General features: G+C 42.8%; 1 protein-coding gene across 1 annotated transcript in view; it reads right to left on the minus strand.

Moving 5' to 3' along the window:
* Window positions 1-2,336, minus strand: part of galnt16 (UDP-N-acetyl-alpha-D-galactosamine:polypeptide N-acetylgalactosaminyltransferase 16) — a 37,064-nt gene extending 34,728 nt beyond the window's left edge. Inside the window, exon 1 of the mRNA XM_031736962.2 lies at window positions 1,923-2,336. Coding sequence (XP_031592822.1) covers window positions 1,923-2,123 — 201 coding nt within the window. The 5' untranslated portion in view covers window positions 2,124-2,336. The remainder of the gene's footprint in view (window positions 1-1,922) is intronic.
* Window positions 2,337-11,799: the final 9,463 nt, after the last annotated feature.

Raw genomic sequence — 11,799 nt, forward strand, 5'->3', positions numbered from 1 at the left:
AGAGAATGACAAGAAAGAAGGACAGAAAGAAAGAAACTGTTAAAGAGGGAATAAATAGATAGATGGTGGGAAAAGAATAGATGACTAATGAAGAAGATAAAATAAAGATACAAAGGAAATAAGGAAAGAATAAAGAATGAGAGGAGAGAGTGGGCAATAAAGGGAAAGACAAAGCGAAAAGAAAGGAAGGGAAAAATAAACAATTGGAAAGTCTGTAAGAAAGACAGAAAGAAAGAAAGCCTTCCTCTGTACCAGCCTGCTCTTGTTGAACCATGGGACCCTGCTGTGCCAAGCTGGCAGCCTGTGAGCTTCAGGTCAGATTACCAGGACAAACTACAGCTAGAAAATCTCAGTTTGGTGATAAAGGTGAACGACCCCGCTGAGCAAATCAAAGATTACAAACAGTAAAGGCTTCGCTTTCAAAACTAAAGCATACAGACCAAAGAACAATCTGATTAGAAGTGATGTCTCTTTATGGTTCAGCAGCAGTTTGCAGTTTATGGCATCAGCTTGTAAACTATGACAGGGACATAATACTGTACACCTCGCTCTCTCCTCTGACTGCAGTCACACCGAGGGTTTTTTAAACTGATTCCATATTTGTTTGTGTGCATCCTCCAATCATCACCATACTCTTGGCCAGTGCTCACACACTAATGCAAACCACAGCTTCCTCTCTTCTGCTGCGGAGGGCCTGCCTGCACAGATGCCACAACAACCCCACTGCTTGGTATTTGCCCCTGAATTAATAAATCCTGCGAACAACACTTTAATGATTTGGCTGCTGCTGGAGTGAAACGCTTTGACATGTTGGCACACAACCCCAGCCACATCTGAGGCAATTTCATTGGTCTAGTAAATTGTGAAAGAGGCTCGAGTGTGCAGTATTTCCACAACAGTCCCTGTCTCCTTAAAACTGAACTGGATACACACACTTAAGTGGTTTTTATATTTGCTTATTGGGTGGTAGTGGCATAAATATCTGAGGAAAAGTGCTTGTTTATGCCTTTGCCCTAAAAATATTCTATTAAGATTCACTTTTACTTTATATTTTACACGTAATCTCCTATTGTTTAAGCAAAAACCTTTCCACCTTCTAACAAGATTAAAAGGAGCTCTTAGTCATTTATATTGAGTCAGTGGCCTGTCAGTTATCCCAGGATACCAGATTATTTTTCTGCACTGCTCTAAAAGCACAAGCTACAGGTCTTGTGTCTCTTCACACTAAATGCAACAGAAAGCCTGCAGCCCGACTAGACTGGATATTCTAATCTGGCATGTAGCCAGCTCCAGCTCTATACTGTTCAGACCGTGTCTGTAGGCTGTGTTGCAACCTGGAGGCTACTAAAAGTCAAGCCTGACGACCACCACACCTAAAGTCTCGGTATTTTTCCTCCTTCGCTAAGGCAACAACAGGCGAATACAGACATGACCTGACTGAAACAGGCCCTTTAATGACAGAATGCCCGACCTGGAATTCCGTGTTTTTCACCTCACATGTGCAGTGCGGGAAAGGTCGGAGCATAATATGGTTTACTAGGCGTTTGCGCACGACGCACGAGACTTACGGAAAGCCTCTTACGGGTACTTGAGGTTCCCTGGCGTCGGGTGTGCAGCTCAGAAAGGCGGGGAAACAAAAACAAAATAGGGCTGCACGGCAGGCTGTAGATTGCTCTGCAGGTTGCGTGCACCTGACGAGGTTGAAGTCGGCGCTCAAGCCTGCAGCCTACACGTCCAGTCCAACTGTGACACTCACAGCTGTGCAGCACCACCTCCACCTCCATCATCATCATCCCAAGGTTCGCGCACACACATGCACATCAACATGCAGCACACACTCTCCTGCAGCTCGGCGCCTCCAGCAACAGCGCCGCTCTCATCCCCCCCTTTCGTTTTTATCCCTCACAGCCGCGCTCACTCACTATCAGCGGGATGGTCCTGTCATCCCGGTGAATCTCCAGTCGACCAGGGATCACCTTCTGCCCGTGGCCCCTGCCGCGAGCCTGCGAAGCCGATGACGACGGCGACGACTGGGGCTTGTTGTCCTGCCACAGGTAATAAAACGTCCCTAAGATCCATGCAACGGTCAGAATCGCGATGGCGTTGGCCCGTATCCTTCGCATGGTGAGCCCATACGGAGGGCTCCGCAGCCTGGCAGGTTCAGGTCCGTGCGCCGTGGAAGGTGCAGCCTCCCACGCCGGTGATGGGTCGAACCGCAGCGCAGACAGACAGCCTCTCTGTCTCTGCGCGTACAGCCGCTTCTGCCGGAGCGATGCCTCTCTGCTGGGATTTGCGCACTGACAGAGCCACGGTCCTAGCGCCGAGTCATATCATCTCCCCACTCTCAAACACTCGCGCGCTCACGCACGCTCACGCGTTATCCATCCGCTGGCTGTGATGAGGAGAGCGCGTCCAATCTACGACGAACAGCTGACACGCAAGCTTGGGTGCAGATCACTGGGGGAAACAAAGGAAAGACTGAGATGAGAGATCTCCACTTCTGGCTCTTTCAAGCTTTAATTCGCGGTGATCTTTTAGTTTTTACTCCCTTTGCGCGTTACTGAAGCACCGCTGGTTGGTTTTACCTACAAAGAACATCACCTCTTTCCCTTTAAACCCAAAAGCAGCTCCCCTTGTTTGTATAATAGCCAAAGCATTAAGGGTGTAGGGTAGCTAAGTCGACCTCCACCCAATGCTTTAGAACGGCATTTGGAACATATTTGAGGAGCTATCTCGTTGTACTTCGAGTTTCCGAGGGTAGTTTTTAGAGGCAAATATTTTACTTTTAGCCTTTAAGGTTGATTCGTTCAAGTAACATGAGGCATTTTTGGAGGTTCAGCATCCCGAAGAAAAAAATCTGAGGTGAAATACAGAATGTTGGGCTGTAACTAAATGTGTTTATGAGTCTTTATTACAATACAAAAATAATTAATAGGAAAAAAAATGCTCATCACATTTACAGACATGTTCGGATGTCTTTTTCTTATTCTGTTTATAGTGTTATAAAGCGAAGAAAAACAGCAAGTTTCCCTTTATAAAACTACAAATGAGCAATTCGTTTGCATTACTTAATTCATCTACCAATCAATAAACCGATTATTAAAGCTGGGGTAAGTTGGGTTTTAAGAGGAAAATCGATAATAACCTTTCAGCTTATTATAATTCAGCAGTCTGAGAGAGAACTGGGCTGCTTCACCTCAGTGGGCTTTCAGGCTTTTATGACAGGAGACTTTGGCCAATCAGTGCTCTTTTAAAATCTCCCATTCAGACATTTTCAGGATAAAACAAAACTCTTATTAAAACAAAGTGGGGTTGAGCAATAATTAAGTAGAGGGTTTTCATCTGGTCCCTTTTACTTGCTGTTTTTCAGCACATGAGAAGCACATGCAAATGACCATCTGGTGGGCATTGCTTAGAACAAAGCTGGGAGAGCTGTAGGAGAAGCTGCAGTTGTGTTTTTGTCTTTTTTCCACATCTCTGTCTTCCGTCACTTCGCATCACTTCAGTTCAATCCAGGTTTATTTATACAGGGCCAATTCCCAACAACAGTCGCCTGAAGGTACTTTATACTATAAAGACCCTACTGTATTTGAGGAAAATCCCTGCACTTAAACAATCCACTGTGAGCCAACACTTTGCGACGACGGGAAGGAAAAAAATCTCTTTTAACAGGAGGCATGCTGCTATATAAACACAGCGACTGAAAAGTGCTCAGTGTGTCATATGACATCCTGCAGCAGCCTGAACCTATGACATCATAATTAACTGATTGTTCAGGGTCATTAATCCTGGTTTAAGCTTTCTCAAAAAGGAACATTTTGAGTCCAATCTTACACATATCTCTATTTAGATGTCTCTATGTGTGATTGCACTGTCTTTTATGGGTCCAACACTCATGAAAAATGGCAACTCATTGATCAAGCATGGTGTCCAACCATGCAGATAATTAGGTTTTGTCCCTGCAATTTATAATGGAGGTCAGTGTAGTTTAATCTGTGGTGTGCAAAGCATGAAAAAAAACTTCATCTTCTTGTATTCCAGAAACAGTGATTCTATTATTTCTTAATTTGCAAATGTAATTGGATTAGTTTTTTATGCACAGAGATATGAATCAAAACTGAAATGAAATGCTGGCCAAATAAAACCAGAACTGAACCAGCTACACATAATGAGAAAAAATCTGTTCACTTAAATATATTGACCCTTTTAATTTCTTCAATACAACATCTGCTTCATCCTGAATCTAAATAAAACCTGCTGCAACATTTTTCCTCATTGCACAGGTAGGCTCATTAGTCTACCTATGCATTTTAAATAACACTTCTAAATCTGGAGCCTCCAGCTCTCGCCGAGTAAATTAAGCAATGCAGCTGAACCGATCACGAAGACAAAGGAAGACTTTGTAGCAGCATGAATATTTAACTCTTGATTTGCACAGATGACCTTTGCAACTATGACTTAATCTGTGTGCGAATAAATCAGAGGCGTAAGAAAAAGTCAGAATACATTAGCCTGAGAGGACCCTTCTCCAAAATCCATAACAACCTTTAAACGGCCCCAGACACCAGCGAAGAAATCAGAGCAGCGCAATAACACCCCAGAGGCATAACAGAGCTGAGGAGGCTGAAATTTCTCATCTTATTCCCTCTCTGCTACAAGAAACAGAAAAAAAACAGCCCACAATATGAGCTCATCCAGCCCCACCTAACAGAAAATGCTATGTGTGCGACGTCCTCACAAAGCTAGGCCCACCACTACAACATCGGGAATCAGGAATGCCGAGTTTTCCTTGACAGAAGAAAATAAAGAAACATGATCCAGCAACAGTGGAGGGAAGGCAACGAGGAGCAAGATGAACTCAATAAATGGAACACAAACCCGTCTGCAGCTGTGCACTGTTATGTTTTTAATTGCTGATGCATTCAAGTAATTATTTTGCGATGAAACACGCTCAGAAATGCCAACAGGCTTACTTTTCTCTGTTATTTCCGGTGTTTAATAGAACCACTTTCTAATGAGTTTATAACTCCTGTGGCTTTAAATTTCTAAAAAGCTAATTACATGCTTTTTGCATCAGTTACAAGCGTGGGTGAGAGCTTGTAAAAAAAAAAAAAAAAAAAGAACTCCCTTTACCACTATGGTGTATGGTCATTCCATGAGGAAAACAGACAGTTGGTTGCACTAATGGCCAATTAACATAAGGTATCTTTGGACTGTGGGTGGATGCCAGAATACCAGTGCAGCCACAGGGAGAGCTTGCAAACACCAAACAGAAAGGCCTCAGTCGGGAGGTGGAATCAAACCCAGAACTTCTTTCCTGTAAGGCTGAATCAAATTATTAAGTATTTATCAATAGATCATCATATACAAATGCACAATCGTTAAACAGAAAGGATAAATGCTAAACAAAGGGATTTACAACCTGGCAACCCAAACCTGGTTGTTATTGAAGAGAAAGCATGCAAGGTCAAATCAAAGTTGACATATCATAACAAAATAACAGCAGGTCACTGAGTAATCCCATGAAGCTACTTTTGGCTGCTCCCTGATTCACAAGGGGTCACCACAGTGGGCAGCTCCGCATGTCTGGTTTTCACGCCGGATGCCCTTCCTGATGCAACCCCAAAGGGATTTGTGTCTCTCCCAGGATCACCCTGGGGATCTTTTGGTTGTCAGGCAAACATGCAAACCACTACACTATGAAGCCAGTTACAGCATAAACTCAGAAACAAAAAAAAGCATTGATTCAACCTGTGCATTGATTTTTCAATATTTATTGAGAGAGTAAAAGACAAAAAGACTGGCAGCAGCCTCAACCAGTAGCCATCATAGGCCCCTTATTTTCTTAGTTAGTCACAAGGGATCACTACAATATAAATGCACTTTGTAAAACCTGAAGCTTGGTGCTTGGAGGTTAATCTTAACATACATGCAAGCCGTCTATTCTCTCTCTTCCATCCCTTCACCAAGAGACCCATCAGGCAGCGAGCTCTGCCCTGCATCCAGCATGAGTATATAGAAAGGGAAGGTCACAGGGGTCAGAGCCACATCTGGCTCAAGGCTGGGAGATATTTGTCTTCATTCGTACGGACAGGGCTGCGCCTCTCGCGGCTTTGCTGTCACAGTTATCTTTGGGAAAGACAGTGACACCCCAAAGCAGGGAGGGAAAGGTCTCTACACATTGAGACAAGGAGAGGATAAAAGAAGATAAACACACACAGCAGCCATGGTGAGGTGTTGGTACTGCCAGCTTAGCTGGGAACACCACACACTCTAACGTCTCATGGCATTTTCTTCTTACACGGGACCTGGCAATCCAGCTCTTAACAGGCCTTTTAAAGGTGCAGAGAGGGAAGCCTGGTTGCATGGGGGGCTGACAGCAGAGTAAACTTACTGCTAAAGTCAATATTGTCTCTCCTGAGATGTGTGGAAAGACAAAGCTCCACATTCCCACAACAGCTGTGGAAAAAAACGAAGTGAAATGTACCGGGTGAGGAGCAGGTCCAAAAAGTTGACCTCTAATGAGTCACGACTGATCAAGCTGAAAAATAGCTGCAAAGTTATTGCCATAATTGCAGTTATTCATTTTCACAAAAAATGACTGGAGAGTAATAAACAGTAAGTACACATTTATTATTATTAAGTCATCAGCAAATTAAATAAACAAGCTGTTCAATGTGGTAACACTTCCCAGGAGTGGATGAGAGCCTGCAAGGACTCTGCTGTGTCCTAAAATCTCTACTAGCTGGAAGGTTTCCATACCTATTGTGACCTCTGACCTCTTTGTCCTTGAGGGGGTTTAACAGAGTATTGCATGATGTTGTTACACAAAACATATTTTGCATCACATTTTGCTGTGTTTTTTTTTTTGTTTGTGTGTGTTTATTGCAAACACAGCCACAGACTGTCACCAGCACTTTTAGTTCCGGTGAGAATCACTGTCGGCATTTCACACAACTTTGCCAGTGCAGTGGAGACACCCCCCACCCCACCCCCACCCCAAGAAAAGAAAACAAACCTCTATGGAATTCCTCTATAATAATAGTGGGAACTCAACCCACTCAACTGCCTCTCGGCTGTATCCGGTGATCATCGAGCTCTAAGAAATACAAGTTTAGTCTTGCGTGCGTGTGTCTGTGCTTGTGTATATATTATGCAAATACAAAGTGTCAGAACACAAAGACAAAGCAGGAATTTATGCGAGCATCTGTCGAGGGGACTTTACAGAGTCTGCTCTGTATAACTGGAGTATTTTTACATCGGGCTACGTAAAATGCATCTTTTAAGTAAAACTCAGGGTGGCAGGTCTCCTTTAGCATTTTCACCTCAGACCAAGAGGGTGACTGGTTTGCTCCTGATGGCCTGGTGGAGCATCTTGTGTGGATATTGTCGTCTCTCGGTTCTCTGGTTTCCTCTCCAAGTCCAAAGACATATATGTTAGGTTACTCTGTGACTCTAAAGTGTCTATAGTGAGAGTAAAGTGACTGGCAAACTGTCTAGGGTGCACCTTACCTCTCACCCTATGACAGCTGGGATAGCTCCAGCACCCTTACAACCATGGAAATGTTAAGCAATTAAAAAAAATAGATGGGTAGTATAAGAAGCACTCCTTTTAGGCTTAAGAGGGGTATCTAAAACTGAAAGATTGCAGACTTAACTGTGCATTCAGCAAAGTCTTCAAACATCCACAGAAACTTCTGAGACCTCTGAGCACACACCTAATAATTAAATGACAACAATTTCTGGCTTTACAAGGTAATGGTTCCAGGATTATACATGTCTCAGTGACAGTAGTTTTACAGAAAGACTCAGCTGAGAAATGAACTAATTTGTTTTATTGCTGAGAAGGGAGAAAGTCACAGTTTCCCTTCTCTTGTATATGAAGCTCGAGCCATGCGTGTGAAGCGTAGTTTGGCATAAAGTCTGCAACGTCAGAGAAAGAACAAGCCCAGCTCTATTCAAGGACAAAGGTAAGGTTAATTGTTTAACAAATCACACCTTGGTTTACACATTTGGCTGATATTAAAAGATCCCTGATTTGAGATATGGAGAAGACACCCTTATGAGTTATGTCAGGAAGGGTGATGTGGTGTGGTGTGGTGACCCTTTGTGAATAAGCGAGCAGCTGAAAGGAGCTTTTAGCTTGCAGAATCCACCTTATAGTTTCTCTAAAGCTCACTGATAATAAGATTTTGTATTTGGTTGGTTAATATTTAGAAAAACTGCTCAAAAATATAGCTTGGTTAGCTGTTTTCCACTCTTTAGTCTTTGTGCTAAGCTGATTCCACAGCCCCAAGTTTGAGATTGAAAGCTTGTTCTCGACTGAAAGTTAAAAAGAAGAACAAAGAATTTCAAGTCTCAAGTCTGAGCAGTTAATTAAAAGTCCATCTGCTATAAAGAACTCCATCTTCCAAAGGGTTCTTTTATCAAGGCTTTTCAGGTGGTCCAGTTTTGTTCAACTGTTAAGTTTTCAGTTCAGTTCCATTCAGTTTGATTTCTATAGCACCAAATCACAACAGCAGTCACCTCACTGTGCTTTATACTGTAAGGTAAAGACCCTGAAATAATACAGAGAAAATCCCAACAATCAAACTACCCTCTATGAGCAAGCACTTGGAAAAAGTGGGAAGGTAAACCTCCCATTTAACAGGAAGAAGCCTCCAGCAGAATGGGTACCATTCTACTTTTAACTATTCTGTTAACCACAAGTAAGGTAGCAGTCTGAGAGCAAAGTGCTCTACTGGGGTGAAATGACGTCTTCAAGATAAGATGGTGCCTGATTATTCAAGACCTTATTTGTAAGGAGAAAGACTGGATTTAACATGGAGCCAATGAAGAGAAGGACTGTATATATCCCAGCAAATCAAACCCAAAAACCTAAAGTACCCAACTCAGAGTTGCTTTCCTTATGATGGAGTCCCTCTGTGAGCTACCGTACCAACTATCCTTACAACAGTTTTCTTAATCAGCCATTCGATGAGAGCAGATACAGCTACTTTCCAAACAGTGACGTCTGATGGAACAAAGCATCATTTGTGTTACTTTAATGCAAGTCACATCAGACGGGTGGAGCTCCAGGATACGGAGACTTGTGAGCAGGAAAGTACACTGACCTGATGTGCAGACATTGTTAGACTGTATTACTTAAAGGTTATGTGAGCTGTGTTGCCACAAGGCACACACCCCAACTATACACATATCTGAAACACGATAAAATTGACAATCATATTGTACACCACTCAACTCCTGCTGTAGCTTAGCAGCCAGTCCATGGTGCTTTGAGCCAGCAGAGCACTTCTACAACCACCAAAATGTAAGTGTCGGTATTTTGTCTGCAGGGTGGGTGCATTTGGGATTCACCAAAGAAATAGGCATGGTAGATGCTTGAGGCTGAAAATGTTAATTCATCCAACAGCCGATGTGGCATTTTATTACAAGCTTAAAACTTTTTAAACCTGGGAATCACAAGACCTTTTAATCACCTGGTTTAACAAGGTCTTGTCTGAAAAAAAATTATGTATCTACCAAATGGTAGTTAAAACACGAAAGCCAGCGTCAAAACATGTTGGGTTTATCCACGGGGGGGACAAAAACGCCTGTACAAAATTTAATAGCAATTAAGTTACTGACATATTTAAATCTAAGACAAGCCTGTGCACCATGGTCCTAAAATCACTCATCATATCTACACATTCAAGTCCTCCAAAAAAAAACCAAGAAGGTATTTACTCTGTGCCAGCTGCGAAGAAAGTAAAGCAGATGTGAACTGGTTTAAACTGGGCACACAGCTTTCAACTGGAACATCTTTTCCATTCGCACACTGCTGCAGCATTCCAAGACATGACACCATCCCAGTGCTGGTGTTATAAGCGCTTTTACAGTAGATTATTAGGGGCAAACGGGACAATACAGTGCTGCTGGATGCAGAAGACACACTTTAAAAAAAGACAGAGCTACAGTTCGGAGTTTACTGAATTATTCAGTGCTTCTCTCAGCCTCACAGACACTGCTGTTTTCAAAGTCGCTGGGGACCTGCGTACTATGATGTCGGAGCTCTCCATATGCTCCAGTGATGCTTCTATCAGCCAAACATATTCTGCTGGTTTGGGCCCTGTTCTCAAGCTGGATCCTGTCTCCCTGCCCAGACGAGGAAGTCATCAGGATCCATCCAAGGCCCCGATGTAGAAAGCAGTTGGCACACTTCACTGTTAGTGTGTGAGACTTACTGCGTTGCTGAGCAGTCGGGCTGTTGTGATTCTGTTACTCCAGCTGGCTTGGCTCAGTTTAGGAAGTCCATTAGCAGGACAAGTTACAGTGTGAGTATTCTCCGGTGCCCCGGCTCTGAGGATAATGGGCCTATCTGGGAAAGGACTTCCAGATGAGATGGGGATGGCTGACTGTTCGCAAACAGATAAGGAGAGGAGCTACTTTTCTTTATTTGTGAAAGCGGGAAGAGGAAGTGCTGTAAATTAAAAACAACAACAACAACAACAACAAATAACTGATGAGCTCATTATCCAGTCTGCATGTTACCTGTATATCTATATTTCTGATAGAAGATTTTTCTTAAATTGGTTCATAAATAATGGAAATGTCAGAATAAAAAAAGTAAAGGTGAACAGTTAAAACTGCTACTGAGTTAACAAATTGAATAGTCAAATATTTTAAGAAAAATCTGAATTCTGCTTGAAAAATAACACACAGTTGCTCCAGAACAATTATTTCCTGAAGCTGCTCTCTTGGATTGAGATGTGGTGACCGTGGAGACCATTTGTATACTGTGTACTCATTTCCATGTTCAAGAAACCAGTTTGAGATGATTTGAGCTGTGTGACATGGTGTGCTATCCTGCTGGAAGCAGCCATCAGGGTACACTGGCCACATGGACGGACAATGCTTAGTTGGCTTTAAGAAGCCCCAAGTGTGCCAAGAACATACAGCATACACACTATTACAAAACCAGCAGCCTGAACTGTTGGTACAAGTCAGAATGGATCCACGCTTTCATGTTGTTTATGCCAGATTCTGACCTGACCATCTGAATATTCCAGCAGAAACTGACAATCAGATTATTCAACCCTGTATTGTCCGTTTTGGTGAATCCATGAGGATGGCGGCTTCAATTTCCTGTTCATAGGTGACAAGTGTAGGACCTGGTGTGGTCTTCTGGTGCCGTAGCCAATCTGCTTCATTCATATTGTAGATTTAGAGATGCTCTTCTGCATACCTTGGTTGTAACAAGTGGATATTTGAGTTACTGTTGCCTTCCTTTAATCTCAATGCAGTCTCCTCTGACCTCTGATTTTCACTCAGAAAACTGCCGCTCACTGAATATTTTTCAGACCGTTGTCTGTGAACCCTGAAAGTGACTGTGTGGAAAAGTCCCATTAGACAGGAAGTTTCTGAAATATTTAAACCAGCTCGTCTGACACCAACCGCCGATTAAAGTTTGAATTTCAACAGGTTATCCTTATCAATAAAGCATGTCTAAATGCACCGAGTTGCTGCCTGACTGCTGACTGATTTGTGTTTAAAACAAACAAACAGTTGAACAGCTGTACCTAATAATCTGCCTGGTAAATCAATTGATTCAGTAGTGGTGAAAGCCAGCGGTCCCCAACCCCCCAGAGTCGTTTGTTACCGGGCCGCGAGAGTTGAGGCTCGGGTGTGAAATTGTTGGTTTTCAGGGTTTTTTTGTTTTTGTTTGTTTTTTTATTGTTAACGTGGTTTCCCTGGGTCTTTTCCTGTGTGTATTTAATACATCTTTTCTTTTTTGGTACCGGTACTGGTTTTATTTTG

This window comes from Oreochromis aureus, linkage group 19, assembly GCF_013358895.1.
Source record: "Oreochromis aureus strain Israel breed Guangdong linkage group 19, ZZ_aureus, whole genome shotgun sequence".
NCBI lineage: Eukaryota > Metazoa > Chordata > Actinopteri > Cichliformes > Cichlidae > Oreochromis > Oreochromis aureus.